General features: G+C 43.1%; 1 protein-coding gene and 1 long non-coding RNA gene across 3 annotated transcripts in view; one reads left to right on the top strand and one right to left on the bottom strand.

Annotated features, from left to right (window-relative positions):
- LOC115207337 (zinc finger E-box-binding homeobox 2) overlaps positions 1 to 12,286 on the top strand; it is a 63,540-nt gene extending 51,254 nt beyond the window's left edge. The window contains exons 2-9 of one of the 2 annotated variants that reach the window (XM_029774346.1): positions 1,699 to 1,995; positions 6,146 to 6,379; positions 6,683 to 6,852; positions 8,676 to 8,778; positions 8,954 to 10,308; positions 10,471 to 10,707; positions 10,922 to 11,105; positions 11,451 to 12,286. In XM_029774346.1, coding sequence (XP_029630206.1) covers positions 1,699 to 1,995; positions 6,146 to 6,379; positions 6,683 to 6,852; positions 8,676 to 8,778; positions 8,954 to 10,308; positions 10,471 to 10,707; positions 10,922 to 11,105; positions 11,451 to 12,085 — 3,215 coding nt within the window. In that variant the 3' untranslated portion in view covers positions 12,086 to 12,286. Of the gene's footprint in view, positions 1 to 1,698; positions 1,996 to 6,142; positions 6,380 to 6,682; positions 6,853 to 8,675; positions 8,779 to 8,953; positions 10,309 to 10,470; positions 10,708 to 10,921; positions 11,106 to 11,450 lie in introns of both variants that reach the window. The other variant, XM_029774345.1, reaches the window with a different exon arrangement.
- Positions 12,287 to 17,543: 5,257 nt separating this feature from the next.
- On the bottom strand, positions 17,544 to 18,031 carry LOC115207336 (uncharacterized). Its single transcript, XR_003880985.1, has 2 exons — positions 17,991 to 18,031; positions 17,544 to 17,957 (listed from the first exon to the last, which is right to left on the bottom strand). It is a non-coding gene; the product is annotated as an uncharacterized LOC115207336 (long non-coding RNA).
- Between the last annotated feature and the right edge of the window lie 1,041 nt (positions 18,032 to 19,072).

Below are 19,072 nucleotides of genomic sequence, written 5' to 3'. Positions count from 1 at the left end.
GTATATATAAACCATCAAGGTTAACGGTTCTATGTAATAATGTTTATATAAACCATCAAGGTTAACGGTTCTATGTAATAATGTATATATAAACCATCAAGGTTAATGGTTCTATATAATAATGTATATATAAACCATCAAGGTTAATGGTTCTATGTAATAATGTATATATAAACCATCAAGGTTAATGGTTCTATGTAATAATGTATATATAAACCATCAAGGTTAATGGTTCTATGTAATAATGTATATATAAACCATCAAGGTTAATGGTTCTATGTAATAATGTATATATAAACCATCAAGGTTAATGGTTCTATGTAATAATGTATATATAAACCATCAAGGTTAATGGTTCTATGTAACAATGTATATATAAACCATCAAGGTTAACGGTTCTATGTAATAATGTATATATAAACCATCAAGGTTAATGGTTCTATGTAATAATGTATATATAAACCATCAAGGTTAATGGTTCTATGTAATAATGTATATATAAACCATCAAGGTTAACGGTTCTATGTAATAATGTATATTGTATAAACCCCCATCAAGGTTAATGGTTCTGTGCAGTGATAAACACATCAAAGAGAATGTGTGGTTCTATGTGGTAATAATTAGATAATTAGCCAATCAGAGCGAGGGGAGGGCGGGCACACCAGAGGATCTTGGGAAATACATTTAAAATCCTAATTTGTTGTCTATGTGATGGTAAAAAGTGGCTTTTACAGTCCCTCGCAGATTTGTGATTTGTGCGTGTGCGTGCATGTGTTTGTGATCATCAATTATTGTCTCTGTGATGGAAAAATTTTCTTTTTACAGTCCGTCTCTGATTTGAGTGGCGCTGGATAAAATAACAGTCTCACAGTTTGATGTTGGACTGTTTTATACACTCTCCAGCTATACATTCTCTGTCAATTTTGAATTTGTTAAATGTTCTTCCACTGTGTCAGATATGTAAAACCACACAAATGATGTAACATACTGTCAGAAATAAGAGAGTTCTATGAACCATGTTAAAGTCTCTCCCCCTTCCTCTCTCTCTCCCACCCCCTCTCGTGTGCTCTCTCTCTCTCTCTCTCTCTCTCTCTTTCTCTCTCTCTCTCTGTCTCTCTCTCTCTCTCTCTCTCTCTCTCTCTCTGTCTCTCTTTCTTTCTCTTTCTCTCTCCCTTTCTCTCTCTCCCACCCCCTCTCGTGCGCTCTCTCTCTCTCTCTCTCTCTCTCTCGCTCTCTCTCCCTCTCTCTATCTCTCTTTCTTTCTCTTTCTCTCTCCCTCTCTCTCCCACCCCCTCTCGTGTGCTCTCTCTCTCTCTCTCTCTCTCTCTCTCTCTGTCTCTCTCTCTCTCTGTCTCTCTTTCTTTCTCTTTCTCTCTCCCTTCCTCTCTCTCTCACTCCCTCTCATATGCGCTCTCTCTCCCTTTCTCTCTCTCTCTCTCTCTCTCTCTCTCTCTCTCTCTCTCTCTCTGTCTCTCTTTCTCTTTCTCTCTCCCTTCCTCTCTCTCTTTCTTTCTTTCTCTCTCTCGGGTCCCTTCGCTCTCTCTTGCTCTCTCTCCCTTCCTCTCTCTCCCACCCTTCCTCTCTCTCTCTCTCTCTGTCTCTCTTTCTTTCTCTTTCTCTTTCTCTCTCCCTTCCTCTCTCTTTTTATTTCTTTCTCTCTCTCGGTTCCTATCGCTCTCTCTTGCTCCCTCTCCACAGTGGATATCGAATGGGTCAGTTCTCTGGGCTCGGAGGGGGAGGATGCTGATGAGGTGGGTCTGTGGAGCCTGGAACCCCAGGACGACCAGGGCAGCCTGGACAAGACCAGTCTGACCCCCAGCGAGGGTGAGGGAGACGGGGAAGGGACCGAGCCAGGAAGTACCCCCAGCCCCAGGGGCCAGTTAACCCGGCCCCAAAGCCCCATCCCCAGGGAGGGCCACTGGGCAGAGGGGGGCGAGGAGGTACCTGAGAGTGGGATAACTATGGACAGGAAGCAGGAATCTCTCATGACCTACAGTAAGTGTATCGCCATAGAGGCCTAGTTCCCACCCAGGTTGTAGTCATTACTCATTATGTATTTATTCCTGGTGTTAGAGTTTTACATTTTTCTACTATTTATGTATTTTATCTCTCTGCATTGTTGGGAAGGGCCCGTAAGTAAGCATTTCACTGTTAGTTTGTAAACCTGCATCTTTACCAAGCATGTGACAAATAAAATGTGATTTAATTTGTTATCTTAAAGAGTCTCAAGAGTAGGATTTTTTTTTTTAAACATTCATCATAAATAATCTTACATGAACACGAGTGACCAGATCCTGGATCAGCTGAGAAGCTTTTAGACGTTGACAAACATCCGTATCGCAGTCTTATGAAACCCTTTTTCAAACCAGCCTGTGGGCTTTTTCATCTCCATTGTCATCTTTGAAAATGTATGTAGGACGCAGCATGACAGAAGAGTCACTCCACCACAATGTCACAATATTTCCATGTATCAAAGAGGTGACGTTACGATACTGAAATCAGTACCTTTCTTTTTAGCTCAAAGGCACTCGCCCACGGAAACACACCGTTTTATTTAGAGCTGGAATCAGAGAATTACTCTTTGCTTTTCTAACAATCACTTTGGACTGTCTCTCTCTCCCTCTCTCTCTATACCTCTCTTTCCTTGTCTCTTTCTTTCTTTCTCTCTCTCTCTCTCTCTCTCTCTCTCTCTCTCTCTCTCTCTCTCTCTCTCTCTCTCCAATTTGCTTTATTGGTATGATGTAACAATATACTGTACTTGACGTAACATTTACAATATTAACATAATGAAAATAGTAATAATCAATATTGTCAATGGGACAATCAGTAAGAACAATAACCAAGGGTCAAAATAACCATACAAAGAACAATAACAATGGCATAGACAACATGCAGGTTGGTGGGTCTGTCAGACACTGTCCCTCATCTTATGGCAGGCAGCAATGTAGTGGCTCCCGAGTGGTGCAGCGGTCTAAGGCACTGTCCCTCATCTTATGGCAGGCAGCAATGTAGTGGCTCCCGAGTGGTGCAGCGGTCTAAGGCACTGTCCCTCATCTAATGGCAGGCAGCAATGTAGTGGCTCCCGAGTGGTGCAGCGGTCTAAGGCACTGTCCCTCATCTTATGGCAGGCAGCAATGTAGTGGCTCCCGAGTGGCGCAGCGGTCTAAGGCACTGCATCTCAGTGCTAGAGGCATCACTACAGACTCTGGTTCGATTCCAGGCTGTATCACAACTGGCCATGATTGGGAGTCCCATAGGGCGGCACACAATTGGCCCAGCGTCATCCGAGTTAGGGTTTGGCCAGAGTAGGTTCATCCACCTCTGGCCTGCTCGCCTCCCTACCTCTGAGGAAGCACAGTTCCCGCTCAGCCCAGTCAAAACTGTTCGCTGCTCTGGCACCCCAATGGTGGAACAAGCTCCCTCACGACGCCAGGACAGCGGAGTCAATCCCCACCTTCCGGAGACACCTGAAACCCCACCTCTTTAAGGAATACCTGGGATAGGATAAAGTAATCCTTCTAACCCCCCCCCCCCTTAAAAGAATTAGATGCACTATTGCAAAGTGGTTGTTCTACTGGATATCATAAGGTGAATGCACCAATTTGTAAGTCGCTCTGGATAAGAGCGTCTGCTAAATGACTTAAATGTAAATGTAAATGTAGGTTGTCATAGTAAATAAGAATTTGTTCTTAACTGACTTGCTTAGTTAAACAAAGGTGAAATAGTAAATTCATGTAAATGTAGTGTGCTGCTAATCTCTCTGCGTCCTCCCCCAACAGGATGGGTAGTCTATTCAAATCAAGATGAAGGGTTTCAAATTTGGGGAAATGGCACTCTCTTATTTTTTTTTTTCAATGTTTGACATTTTGTCAGGAAATGCAGCTCTGTCTCTGGTTTTGCTGTGGTGCAGTGGTTGCACAGCCTTTCCTCTACAGGGAGCCAGGTTTTCCTGTGTCTACCCTTCTCAATGGCAAGGCTGTGCTCACTGAGCTGTGCTCACTATGCCATGGTGTACTGTCGATTTAGGGCTAGATAGCACTGCATTTTGCTTTGTGTTTGTGTTACCCAATAGCTAATGTAGTTTTGTTTTGACTGTGTTGTAATTTGGTTTATTCTGATTGATTGGATGTTCTGGTCCTGAGGCTTCAGTGTGTTAGTAGAACAGGTTTGTGAACTCAGCCCCAGGACCAGCTGGATGAGGGGACTCTTTCCTTTGCTCAGCTCTTGGCATTGCAGGGCTTGGTAATGATATGAGAGAGGATCACTGTATTTTAGAAGTTTCCAAAACTTAATTGTCTTTTTTGAGTTTTTATTATGAGTGGATATTGGCCTGATTCTGCCCTGCATGCATTGTTTGTAGTTTTCCTCTGGACATGTAGGAGAACTCTGCATGGAGGGCTTCAATGGGGTGTTTGTCCCATTGGTTGAAACCCAATTTGAATAGGTATTTCAATTAGAAATAGCTTTTTTAATGGTGTAGAATGCCCTGCGTGCTTTCTCTCGAGCTTTCTCTCAGTTCATTCACTGCCTCATTTAGGTGTCCAGTTGAGCTTATTTTTAAACCTAAGTAATTGTAGTGTGTGCAGTACTCTATATATTTTGTACCAATTGAGACATCTTGTCTAATTTCCTGAGATCTGGATCTTCTCTGGAAAATCATTATATATATATATATATATATATATATATATTATTTGGTCTCTCTCTCTCTCTCTCTCAGTGTCTCTCTCTCTTTCTCTCTCTGTCTCTCTCTCTCTCTCTCTGTCTCTCTCTCTGTCTCTCTCTCAGTGTCTCTCTCTGTCTCTCAGTGTCTCTCTCTCAATGTCTCTCTCTCTCTGTCTCTCTCTCTGTCTCTCTCTCGCCCTCTCTCTCTCTCTCTGTCTCTCTCTCCCTCTCTCACATGCTCTCTCTCACTCACTCACTCTCTCACACACACACACACACACACACACACACACACACACACACACACTCTCTCCCTCCTTCTCCTTTCTCCCTCACTTCTCACTCACCTCATGTGATTTGGCAAAGCATGATGAAGGCAAAGCCCAGTTTTTACAGCACTCAACCACAGAGGCTCTTCTGGGTTAGGGTTAGATCAAAAAAATGCCAACATCTGCAGACATCTGAAAAATATTCCTCAAAGTCTGTGACGGGCATGAAGCTCAGCACGGAGCAGAGCACTCTGACTGTGCTGTCTCGTCTTCTCTTTACTTTACATTACATCACTCTGACTGTCCTGTCTCGTCTTCTCTTTACTTTACATTACATCACTCTGACTGTCCTGTCTCGTCTTCTCTTGACTTTACATTACATCACTCTGACTGTCCTGTCTCGTCTTCTCTTTACTTTACATTACATCACTCTGACTGTCCTGTCTCGTCTTCTCTTTACTTTACATTACATCACTCTGACTGTCCTGTCTCGTCTTCTCTTTACTTTACATTACATCACTCTGACTGTCCTGTCTCGTCTTCTCTTTACTTTACATTACATCACTCTGACTGTCCTGTCTCGTCTCGTCTTCTCTTTACTTTACATTACATCACTCTGACTGTCCTGTCTCGTCTTCTCTTGACTTTACATTACATCACTCTGACTGTCCTGTCTCGTCTTCTCTTTACTTTACATTACATCACTCTGACTGTCCTGTCTCGTCTTCTCTTTACTTTACATCACTCTGACTGTCCTGTCTCGTCTTCTCTTGACTTTACATTACATCACTCTGACTGTCCTGTCTCGTCTTCTCTTGACTTTAGATTGTATCTGCCTGTGATTGAACTCAACGGGGGAAAATCTTCTAGGCTATTCCTGCTGATGTCCAGAGCAGACTTTAAGTTCTCTCTTTCACAGTTCTTCATATCATTTTTTAAACACAGTTTAACTCTGTATTTTAAAGTGTTAAACAATGACTATAACAGTATGACAAGATAATTGAAAATAGACACGTCATGTGGGATATGCCCACTGTCTCTGTCCCCAGGTCAGACATCAGACAGCCTATTCTCTAGATAATGTATAATTATATATACGGAATTAGGGACTATTAATGAAGTACACTACATAGAAAATAAAATGTAATTTTGTCTCTGTTCATCACCATTACACTTCTTTACCCTCTCACACTGTCTCTGTTCCCCAGCAGGTCAGAGGTCAGACAGCAGGGCCTTGGAGGACATGGCCCACTATGACTTCCTGGTGCAGCTGAGAAAGGCATCCTCCCACCAACCTGCCTCACACCACTACCAGCACCACAACCACCTGCCCCCCAACGGCAGAAGCCCTGCCCCAGCCATGTACCACACTGGCAGCCTGCGCCTCCATGATGACCTCCCTCCCGTTTGGTCCCTTGGGGCTCAGCGCTCACCTGAGAGACCAGGTAGGTTATGGATATGCATCCTTATAAACACACTTTGCATTTCCCCAAATCTCTGTTGATATAGCCCACAAGGCTAATTTGAGTAGAACATTTGTAGTTACATTTAAAACATCCGTAGAGCTACTATCAGAATTGCAGGAAATACAGCCTTATGTCATTAACAGCCAGATACATGGATTCCTTGATGGCTGTTGACTATAGTTTGAATCCTTGACATTGTGTTTCTTAAACTTTTTTGTTTGCTGAATGAATTTATTGTTAACAAACTTGAAGTTGTCCTCTATCTGGCTATGTGTGTCCTAGACGGCGTCCCTTTAAGTCCAGATGCTCTAAGGAACCTACAGGCTTGTCCGTTCTGCCAGCATACCTTTCACCGCGGAGGGTCCCTACGCGAGCACATCAGGTTTTGCCACGAGCGGGACGGGGGGCACTATAGAGCTCAAATGGAACGACACATGGGACTGAACAGTCAGGTACAGGGCAAGGTGACACACTGGAAGAAATATAAAATCCTTTAGAGTTCACCTACTACTAGGTGGTACTCTTTCTGAAGGGTTTTCAAGACGGATATGACCAGCAATCTAATGACTCCAAAAAGTGTTATGTCAGTGTATTTAGAAAATATTCAGACCCCTTCCCGTGTTCCACATTTTGTTACGTTACGGCCTTCTTATAAAATGTATTAAATCATTTTTTTCCCTCATCAATCTACACACAATACACCATAATGACAAAGCAAAAACATGTTTTAAAAAATCTTCGTAAATGTATATATATATATATATATATTTTTTTTTGAATTATCATATTTATATAAGTATTCAGACCCTTTACTCAGTACTTTGTTGAAGCACCTTTGGCAGCGATTACAGCCTCGAGTCTTCTTGGGTATGACGCTAAAAGCTTGGCACACCTGTATTTGGGGAGTTTTTCCCATTCTTCTCTACAGATCCTCTCAAGCTCTGTCAGGTTGGATGGGGAGTGTTGCTGCACAGCTATTTTCAGGTCTATACAGAGATGTTCGATCAGGTTCAAGTCCGGGCTCTGGCTGGGCCACTCAAAGACATTCAGTCTGAGGTCCTTAATGCTCTGGAGCAGATTTGCATCAAGGATCTCTCTGTAATTTGCTCCGTTCATCTTTCCCTCAATCCTGACCAGTCTCCCAGTTCCTGCCGCTGAAAAACATCCCCACATCATGATGCTGTCACCACCATGCTTCACCGTAGGGATGGTGTCAGGTTTCCTCTAGACGTGATGCTTGGCATTCAGGCCAAAGTGTTCAATCTTGGTTTCATCAGATCAGAGAATCTTGTTTCTCATGGTCTGAGTCTTTTAGGTGACTTTTGGCAAACTCCAAGCGGGCTGACATGTGCCTTTTACTGAAGAGTTGCTTCTGTCTGGCCACTCTACCATAAAGGCCTGATTGGTGGAGTGCTGCAGAGATGGTTGTCCTTCTGGAAGATTCTCCCGTCTCCATAGAGGAACTCTGGAGCTCTGTCAGAGTGACCATCAGGTTCTTGGTCACCTCCCTGACCAAGGCCCTTTTCCCCCGATTGCTCAGTTTGGCCAGGAGGCCTACCTCCAGACTCTAGGAAGAGTCTTGGTGGTTCCAAACATTTAAGAATGATGGAGGCTACTGTGTTCTTGGGGACCTTCAATACTGCAGAAATGTTTTGGTACCCTTCCCCAGATCTGTGCCTCGACACAATCCTGTCTCGGAGCTCTATGGACAATTCCTTTGACCTCATGGCTTAGTTTTTGCTCTGACATACACTGTCAACTGTGGGACCTTATATAGACAGGAGTGTGCCTTTCCAAATCATGTCCAATCAATTGAATTTACCACAGGTGGACTCAATATAAACAGGATTCACCTGAGTTCAACTTTGAGTCTCATAGCAAAGGGTCTGAATACTTATGTAAATAAGGTATTTCTGTATTATTTTTTTTTATAAATTTGCACACAAAAAATAGTCTGTTTTTGTCGTTATGGGGTATTGTGATGTCATTATGGGGTATTGTGATGTCTATGGGGTATTGTGATGTCATTATGGGGTATTGTGATGTCATTATGGTGTATTGTGATGTCATCAGGGGGAATTATGTGTAGATTGATGAGGAACATGTTTTATTTAATCCATTTTAGAATAAGGCTGTAACGTAACAAAATGTGGGAAAAGTCAAGGGGCTGAATACTTTCCAAACGCCCTGTAGTTTGACTGTAGAAAAGGCATGATATGCAATCTCCTGTTGACCAGAACTGATTTGACTGAATGCGTGTTTGTGATTGGTGCAGCACATTGACCATGGTGCGGAGAGCAGGAAGTTCAAGTGTTTTCAGTGTGGGAAATCCTTCAAGTACAAACACCACCTCAAAGAGCACCTCCGCATCCACAGTGGTAATGCATGTTTTCTTACATGAAATATTCTAAATCAATCTGATTGATTTTATGTTAAAGCAATAAGACATGAGAACCCATGGATGATGGTAAATAATCCACGACTAAGGGTTGTTCTTATTCACGACGCGAAACATCTTCAACTGATGTTCTGTGTCTGTGCTTCCTTCTTTAGGTGAGAAACCGTATGAATGTTCCAACTGCAAGAAGCGCTTCTCTCACTCTGGCTCCTACAGCTCACACCTCAGCAGTAAGAAGTGCTTGACAGGAGGGGGAGGCGGAGGAGGAGGAGGAGGGGGGGGAGGAGGAGAGGGAGGGGGACGTAGAGGTGGAGGGGAGAGCTATAACAACAGACATAGCCAGGGGACCTACCAGTCCTCCCCTTCATCACCCTCAGCAGGAAGCGGTAGGAACAGCAGTGGAAAGGGCTCTCCCTACCTTCCTCACACCCAGAAGCGTCAGTCACCAATGGGCTTAGAGAGGGAGCTGTACCCCCCTGGGGACCGGGGCAGGGGGGTCCTCCAGGGTCGGGAGCTAGGCAGGCTGTGGGACCCCCCAGCGGAGTTCTCCCTCCGGGACAACGTGTTCAAGGGCACCACCCTGCTGCCGTACCTCCATGCCAGCGCCGGGGGCAAGTTTGAGCAGATGCTGCAGGAGATGTTTGACAGGGAGGAGGGAGATGTAGGCTCACCCAGGGAGGAGGGGAGACTGGGGATTCACAACGGAGGGCGAGACAGGAAGGCAGATGATCCAAGACCGCTGAAACGCAACCGGACCGGCTTGGGTGAGGGGTACAGGGGTGGGGTGACATGTCACTGGTGCTCCCAGCTCTTCCCCAGCCCTGCCGTTTTACTGCAGCACGAGCGCTACCTCTGTAAGATTAACCGGAAGGCCATGGAGGTGCCTGAAGTTCCTCGCAGCAAAGACCACCTCTCTCCCCTCTACTTCTCCTCCAGAACCCCACTCCAGCCACCCCCACCAGACAACAACAATAAAACCCCAGCGATGGCTAACGGTTTCTCCAAAGACAAGTCTCCTCTCCAGAGACCCTGCTGGCACTCTGTCCCTCAGGAGCTGCTGGTCGCCATGCACTCCCCCCTACAGCCCCACCCAGACTCACTATCCATGAGATCCTATTGGTCTAGCCAGGAGAGTGGCAGGAGTGGCGGCAGCCCCGGCCAACCAGCACCAACTAGCCCTGCTACAGACATGTCCTCACTGCTACCAATAGGACCATTCCCCTCTTCAGAGATCAACTCGCCCCTCTGCCTGGACCTTTCCAACACCACTCTCACCACCCCTTGGAGTCGAAGCATCCCCCAAGGAAGGACCTCCGGGTCGGGTAGCTCCCAGAATGACCAACCCCTGGATCTCTCCCTCCCCAAGCCCCAGGAGGGGAAAGCCCTGGAGGACAGCATGCCCAGTAATGGACACCCTCGTCCGGGAGAAAAGAGAGAGAAGACCTACAGAGAGCCAGCAGAGAACCAGCAGCTTCACAGGAGGCTGAGTCTCAGTCCACCTTGGCAACAGGTGTGGGACAGGAGGGGTATTATTTATGTCTGGCTGTGTGCTTTTTGTTTTCTACTGTGTTTCTATACGGTGTATGTATGTGCAATGTGTGAGCTGTGGTAAGATTTTACACTTTTAGAACAATAAACATCAATCTAATCTAAACTAATCTAATCTCATCAGCATCAAGCCGTCTACAGTGGCGTTCCGATGTTTGACGGCTCCATCTACAGTGCATACCCTCTGTTTAATCCCATGATGCCTGCTGGACTAGCTGGCTCAGGACAGGATGTGGTCCCCTCCCTGCCCCTCAGTCACCCAGCCAGCAGCCAGCGATTCCTCTCCCCTATGGTCTACATGATGGAGTCAGACACAGATGCTGTGCTGAAGAGGATCCATCAGGAGAGACAAGCCTTCATGGTAAGAACAACATTTCCCCTATATGTTATGGTATAAAACATGTTGTGGTATAAAGTTTATTTCAATTCGATGCAGAGAAAGACATTTTCAAATGTATTTCACAGGAATGAAGTGTAACTAAAGAGAAAACAACAGTGACATCCTCTGAACAGACCCAGGTCAGAGCCCCCTAACCATTAGTATTGTGTATGCCCCCCCCCCCCCCCCCCCCCAGGGTGAGGTGATGGGTGGTGGGGGTCTGGACTACCTCTCTCTGATGGAGGTGGGAGGAGAGGGAGAAGGGGGCCCAGGGAGGAAGAGACTGAAGAAGACAGACGAAGGCCTGTACGCCTGCGACATCTGTGACAAGACCTTCCAGAAGAGCAGCTCTCTGCTCCGACACAAGTATGAGCACACAGGTATACGCAGTGACATGTATAGAAATTATTAAATATAAATTATACTAAGAGCTCTATTTACACATTCTGCGATAGAAATGTAACGGTAATTAACGGTTGTGCCGACGTACGCAACGTTTACCGTGAATGCAGTCTCCGCAAACCACGAGAATATTGTCTTTTAAATTTCAATCAAGCTGTAAGGCTAAACTTCCGCGGTGTGGGTTGAATAGATCCCTTTTAGTAAGGTGATGAGGAGACAACCAGATCGTATGATTGTGGCTTTTAGGGATAATCTCTGTCTGTTGAAAGCTACAGTAGGATGGATTGAGCATGTTTCTGTTCTGATATATTCCCCCCACACAGGTAAACGTCCCCACGAGTGCCAGATCTGCAGGAAGGCCTTCAAGCATAAGCACCATCTGATGGAACACAGTCGCCTGCACTCTGGAGAGAAGCCCTATGAGTGTGATAAGTGTGGCAAGAGGTTCTCCCACTCTGGCTCATACTCCCAACACATGAACCATCGATACGCCTACTGTAGCAGGGACCAGGAAGGAGTCGAGGAGCCTCCTCTTACCCCAGGAGGGTCCACCGATCTGGGCCATGATTCCGAGGGCACCCCCTTCTCCATGGAGTACACCCCAATGTTTCTCAGTGATGCCAGTCTGGACGGGGGGATAGGAGGGAGAGCACGTGAAGAGGAGGAGGAAGAGGAGGACGAGACAGACAAGACTAAAGGTGGCCATATGAAGGAGGCGTGTACTTTATCGGGGTCAGGGTCTGGTGAAGGGTTAGGGTTGGAGCTGTGCTCTAGTCCTGTGGGGAATGAGAGAGACAGACAGCATGTCGACAGAGACAATGGAGAAGGAGAGAATTCTGGTCAAGAGACTTACAGACATGAAAACAACAATCACTGGGACAGAGATGCGTTGGAACAAAATGGAGACCAGAACACAGACACTTACGAGCTGAGCCCAGAAGCTCCACTGTCACAATGACAACAGCGGACAAGTATGCCAAAAACAATACATCTAGCTACAAACATTTAACATTTTAGTCATTTACGAGACATTCTTATCCAGATCGACTTACAGTTAGTGTATTAATCTTCAGATAGCTAGGTGAGACAGCAACATATTACAATCATATCAAGTACATTTTCTCCTCAGTAAAGTAGCTATCAGCAAAGTCACTGCTAATGGGAAAACGAGAAGTGCCTTTTTTTGGTGGGGGGGGGGAGAGGAGAGGGGAGAGGGGAGAGGAGAGGGAGAGGGGAGGGAGAGGGGAGGGGAGGGAGAGGGGAGAGGAGAGGGGAGGGGAGAGGAGAGGAGAGGAGAGAGGAGAGGGGAGAGGAGAGGGAGAGGGGAGAGGAGAGGGGAGAGGAGAGGGGAGGGGAGAGGGGAGGGGAGGGAGAGGGGAGAGGAGAGGGTTTCAGAGGCTGATTGAGAACCTTGTGAAAATACATTTTAAAAAAACATGCGCTGTTCAAAATGAAGAAAAACCTACACTGTACAAAACCATATGAACACAACCAAAATAAGGACCACTTGAACAGATAGAATCAATACAGTAGACAGTAATAGGAATGGTATGATATCCACTCTGGTCAGTATGTGAGAAGCCACAGTATTGACCCCTACACATCTGTCACGACAGCTATCAGTTGACTGCTACCTGCTTGTGACTGGGTACGGCTGAAGGAGTATTCACCTCAAGGTGATGTTGTGTTGTTCTGTAGCAAGCAGTGTTGTTTTAATTTGTTTCTAGTTGCCTCATCAGTATAAATAATTATTCTTTATTTACCAGTATAAGTATTAATTTTTTAAGGTTTTATATTTGTTTACATCATATTCTCCAAAGACCAACAGGTCTCTGTTGTTTGTTTAAAAAAAATGTATAAGCAATAAATAATAACTATTATTCAAATTATAATAAAGGATTAAAGATATATTATTTTGTGCAAAAGCCACAAATTTGGTTCAGGATATATCCGTTATGACTGTGGTCAAGCTGTGCATTAATTATGGGCATTAGTATGGAGATAGATTAGTGCCAAAAATGATACAATTACCAATATTAACGGCAATATATAGTCGTACAAATACAGATTTACCTTGGGGTTTCCATGGTGACCAATGAATGGCTAATACAGTATCTAATTTGTGGAAGGCCGAGTGTCTGTGAATTTTGACTTTTCACCTTTGTACGTGATTGATATATTAAGGTTAGGTCATTGATTAGTTAAGAACCCTCACCTGGTTGTTTAGGTCTAAAAATAATAGCAATAATAATAATAATAATTGTAAACAAACGGTCCTCTAAAAATGGCGTTTGTTATCCCTGATCTAAAAGATCAACAAGACATCAAGAAGTGGACTGTGCCTTTGAATGTGGGGTAAGCCACTAGCCATCCTAAACCTTACAGTATTTCTACACACAAGGGGAAAACGAGAGTATGAAGAGTTAACAAAGATAAACTTTTCTTTTTTTTTGAAGGACAACATGAAACTTACCCTGCCTCACAATGTTTTACATCTTTCATATACCAGACATGTGGAGTTGGTTTGTCTCTATTAGAAAACGCACAGACATTGTCTCCATGTAATATACTGTAAGTGCAGTACTGTGCTTGTGCAGCAGTGTACTGTCTTCAGAAAGCATTCACACTTTTTCAAAAACGTATTGTGTTACAGCCTGAATATAAAATGGATACAATTTAGATTTTTTTTTTCACTGGTTTACACACAATATCCCATAATGTCAAAGTGGAAATATGTTTTTCTAAATTTTCACAAATTAATAAAAAAAAGAAAAGTTGAAATGTCTTGAGTCAATAAGTATTTAACCCCTTTGCTATGGCAAGCCTAGTTCAGGAATAAACATGTGCTTAACAAGTCATATAATACGTTTCATGGACTCACTCTGTGTGAGGCACTAAAGTAATACTGCAAAAAAATACACTGGAGTTGCTTACCAAGAAGACAGTGAATGTTCCTGAGTGGCCGAGGTACAGTTTTGACTTAAATCTGCTTGACAATCTACGGCAAGACCTGAAAATGATTGTCTAGCAATGATCAACAACCAATTTGACAGAGTTTAAAGAATTGTGAAAATGTTGTGTGGAAAGCTCTCAGAGACTTAATCTGTCATCTCTGCCAAAGGGTCTGAATACTTATATAAATGTGATATTTCTGTATTTCATTTTCAATAGATTTGCAAAAATGTCTAAAAACATGTTTTCACTTTGTCATTATGGGGTATTGTGTGTCGAGGGATGAGACAAAAAAAATAATATTTAATCCATTTTGAATCAAGGCTGTAACACAACAAAATGTGTAGTAAGTAAAGGGGTATGAATGCTTTCTGAAGGTGCTGTATATGACACCCTAATTAAAGCAATGTGTCACACATTCGTAGCCAATAGTATTAGAATAACTGAAACCGGACGTTCCCGTTCACATTGACGTTGTCCAAGGGCTATCAGCAGCTCTATTTATACGGGTGTATCCATGGCGACAAGACGCAGGACCGATGCTGGAACATGTATCATCTTCATACTTCCTATATCTGTCAATGTGAAAACTACCTCAGATATACTCATCCACCGTGAGTCATCTGTGAATCTGCTCTGGTGCTTTACGTGACACCGTTACAGAGAGCTGAGGTGTGACCAAACCAAAATCCTCAGTGGACTGACTAATTAAAATCGTTTTGAATTTGTATTCAGAAAGTGAATTTTAATTAAACGTGTTGCAGAACTCTATGCGTGGCTGTTTAGGGCTAGACGTAATCCGTATCGCCAATAAAGCGCGATTGACATTTAAAGGCAATGTTCTTGCTTTCTGTAGACTATACATTCACGGTTGACGCTGTATATTATATGTCGGCTCAATCGGTAATTACCTTTACATTTCAGGAGCGCTATAGCGATTCGGAATGAATCGAGCCCTTGGCCTTCCTCTATCACTATAAACTGAAAACTCATCGTGTCAATATTTAGTAACAGAATGTGTAGGACACCATGCACAACTCAACCAAGGTCAGAATTATGATCTGATTCTGTAGCATTTAACTGGTGCTGCAAGCCCACAGCTACCTGGTGCCACCAACTTTTTATACTTTTTTGGGGGGGGGGGGGTGGGACAAAGACATTGTATTTTCTTGGACAAAGTAAGCAAATATTGTTTTAACTCTGAGTTGATATCGACACAACTTGTATCAAGCTGTATATTGTTTAGCAACTCAGTTATGCATTTTGTATTGAATTACATGTAGTATTTTTTTTTTTACCTGTGGATATATTTGTAATAAAAATGTGCGTATTGCTTTGTCCTTTTCGTGTATTCTTTCAAACACTTGTATTACAATTACATATGTCCCTGACACCTATTCACAAAAATGTAAACTTGAGTTTATGCCGAGTTTACTGTCCACTGCATGGGTCTATGCACATGATCAGCTTCAGAGATACCAATCACGCTGTTCTATGTTAATGACAGGTCTCCTGTGTTTTGGTCAGGGTCACCAGTTTCCTGTTACTGTAAATGGCTCTCCTCACCACTACAAAGCTCCTCAATTCTCTGCTGTACGTGACTTCTTGTAGATGATTTGCATAATGATTCAGAGATAGTGGAGCTAGTTTCAACTCTGAAACATGTGGCTGTGCCATGCAAAACCTATCAGCTTAAATAGCCACAACTAGTCACAACTAGTCACTCGACAGTCTGGAATATCACAAACAACAGCTGGGAGCTTCTTTATTTAACAGTTAAAACACTAAACAGTAAATAGATCAAAAATACCATCATTTTATATAATGAAACATAATGTAAAATACATGAAAGTTCAACATTCCAAAGTATCTGGACACGATGTCTTAGAATCTATCAATAGTTCATGACAAAGGCTTTTGTGAGTGTTTGAGCTTCTCAATTTCAATCCAAGGGGCTTTATTGGCATGGGAAACGTATGTTAACATTGCCGAAGCAAGTGAGGTAGATAATATACAAAAGTGAAATAAACAATACAAATTAACAGTAAACATTACACATACAGAAGTTTCAAAAGAATAAAGATTTTACAAATGTCATATTACGTCTATATACAGTGTTGTAACGATGTATAAATGGTTGAAGTACAAAAGGGAAAATAAATAAGCATAAATATGGGTTGTATTTATAATGGTGTTAGTTCTTCACTGGTTGACCTTTTCTTGTGGCAACAGGTCACAAATCTTGCTGCGGTGATGGCACACTGTGGTATTTCACCCAGTAGATATGGGAGTTTATCAAAATCGGGTTTGTTTTCGAATTCTTTGTGGATCTGTGTAATCTGAGGGAAATATGTGTCTCTAATATGTTCATACATTTGGCAGGAGGTTAGGAAGTGCAGCTCAGTTTCCACCTCATTTTGTGGGCAGTGTTGCACATAGCCTGTCTTCTCTTGAGAGTCATGTCTGCCTACGGCGGCCTTTCTCAATAGCAAGGCTATGCTCACTGAGTCTGTACATAGTAAAAGATTTCCTTAATTTTGGGTCAATCACAGTGGTCAGGTATTCTGCCACTGTGTACTCTCTGTTTATGGTCAAAGAGCATTCTAGTTTGCTCTGTTTTTTTGTAAATTCTTTCATATCTGTCAAGTAATTATCTTTTGGTTTTCTCATGATTTGGTTGGGTCTAATTGTGTTGCCCCCCCCCTCTTGCTCATAGCTGGTTTTAATATTACTGATCATCACCACAAGCCTGAGAAAATAAGAAAAAACATCACAGGAAATACTGTTGCCAATAGTTTTATTCCATTGGTTTTTATTAACACATAAATCTCAGTAAATTGCACGATTTGGAGTGAGAAAAAACACAAAACGGTTGATAATTACGGTTATATACAAAATATAAACGCTTTCTGCATATTTCAAATGATTTATTTTTTAAGTATCTGCCGGTGTGTTTTATGAGATATAACATGTCATAGTTTTGTCTCTACACATGAACAGTGAAGATGAACTATTGTTATAGGAGCATTTTAGGACTAAATAAAATAGCAATTCAAGGTTTTAAAACAATATGAATAATTTTAACTAACTTTGGGCTGTTTGGGAGTCAGATAGGTATCTAATAATCTGCAGTCATTTCAGGTCATAGATATGTGTTATCCTATTTCAAAACTGCTGTGTGGTCCTCAATGGAATAAACAGAACCAGCACTCAAACGGAATGGGGCAACTCTGGCAATGCACTGACAAGGATTGGAATACACACAACGTTTTGTTCCCATTATAAACAATTATAATAACTCAACTTCACTCAACTCTGCTGGTGACAGAAAAACATTTCCCTCTTTCCCTTCCTCCCATCCATGAGACGTGCAATAATATGAAAATAAAAATGAATAAAGATATAAAATAAAACATCAAAATGCAACATACACTCGTTACTTCTCTTCTTCTTTTCTTCTCTCCTTTTCTTTCTTGCTCTGCTTTATCTTCTCCTGCCAAACCCTCAGTATGACCAAACCCTCAGTATTACCAAACCCTCAGTATTACCAAACCCTCAGTATTACCAAACCCTCAGTATGACCAAACCCACAGTATGACCAAACCCTCAGTATGACCAAACCCTCAGTATGACCAAACCCTCAGTATGACCAAACCCTCAGTATGACCAAACCCACAGTATGACCAAACCCTCAGTATGACCAAACCCACAGTATGACCAAACCCTCAGTATGACCAAACCCTCAGTATGACCAAACCCACAGTATGACCAAACCCACAGTATGACCAAACCTCTCAGTATGACCAAACCCTCAGTATGACCAAACCCTCAGTATGACCAAACCCTCAGTATGACCAAACCCTCAGTATGACCAAACCCTCAGTATGACCAAACCCACAGTATGACCAAACCACAGTATGACCAAACCCTCAGTATGACCAAACCCTCAGTATGACCAACCCACAGTATGACCAAACCCTCAGTATGACCAAACCCTCAGTATGACCAAACCCTCAGTATGACCAAACCCTCAGTATGACCAAACCCTCAGTATGACCAAACCCTCAGTATGACCAAACCCTCAGTATGACCAAACCCACAGTATGACCAAACCCTCAGTATGACCAAACCCTCAGTATGACCAAACCCTCAGTATGACCAAACCCTCAGTATGACCAAACCCTCAGTATGACCAAACCCACAGTATGACCAAACCCTCAGTATGACCAAACCCTCAGTATGACCAAACCCTCAGTATGACCAAACCCTCAGTATGACCAAACCCACAGTATGACCAAACCCTCAGTATGACCAAACCCACAGTATGACCAAACCCTCAGTATGACCAAACCCTCAGTATGACCAAACCCACAGTATGACCAAACCCACAGTATGACCAAACCCTCAGTATGACCAAACCCACAGTATGACCAAACCCTCAGTATGACCAAACCCACAGTATTACCAAACCCACAGTATTACCAAACCCACAGTATTACCAAACCCACAGTATTACCAAACCCACAGTATTACCAAACCCTCAGTATGACCAAACCCACAGTATTACCAAACCCACAGAATTACCAAACCTTCAGTATTACCAAACCCACAGTATTACCAAACCCACAGTATTACCAAACCCACAGTATTACCAAACCCACAGTATTACCAAACCCACAGTATTACCAAACCATCAGAGGGAGTTCATTTTGGGGAAATCCACATTTTAAAAGGATACTTCAGGATTTTTTGGGGCCTTCATCTACTTCCCCAGAGTCAGAAGAACTCATGGACCCATTTTTATGTCTCTGCATCCAGTAAGAAGGACGTCGAAACTACATGCAGAGACATAAAAATGGTATCCACAAGTTCAACTGACTCTGAGGAAGTAGATAAAGGGCTTCGTTGCCAAAATCCCGAAGTATCCCTTTAAATATCTGCATTTCTAGTTCCTCTTTTGTTATGTCTTTTGTTTTTGGTTTCCACCAATCAC

The sequence above is a fragment of the Salmo trutta genome, chromosome 14 (assembly GCF_901001165.1).
Source record: "Salmo trutta chromosome 14, fSalTru1.1, whole genome shotgun sequence".
Lineage (NCBI taxonomy): Eukaryota > Metazoa > Chordata > Actinopteri > Salmoniformes > Salmonidae > Salmo > Salmo trutta.
The sequence above is the reverse complement of the archived record's forward strand: the minus strand, read 5'-3'. Positions and strand labels throughout refer to the sequence as shown.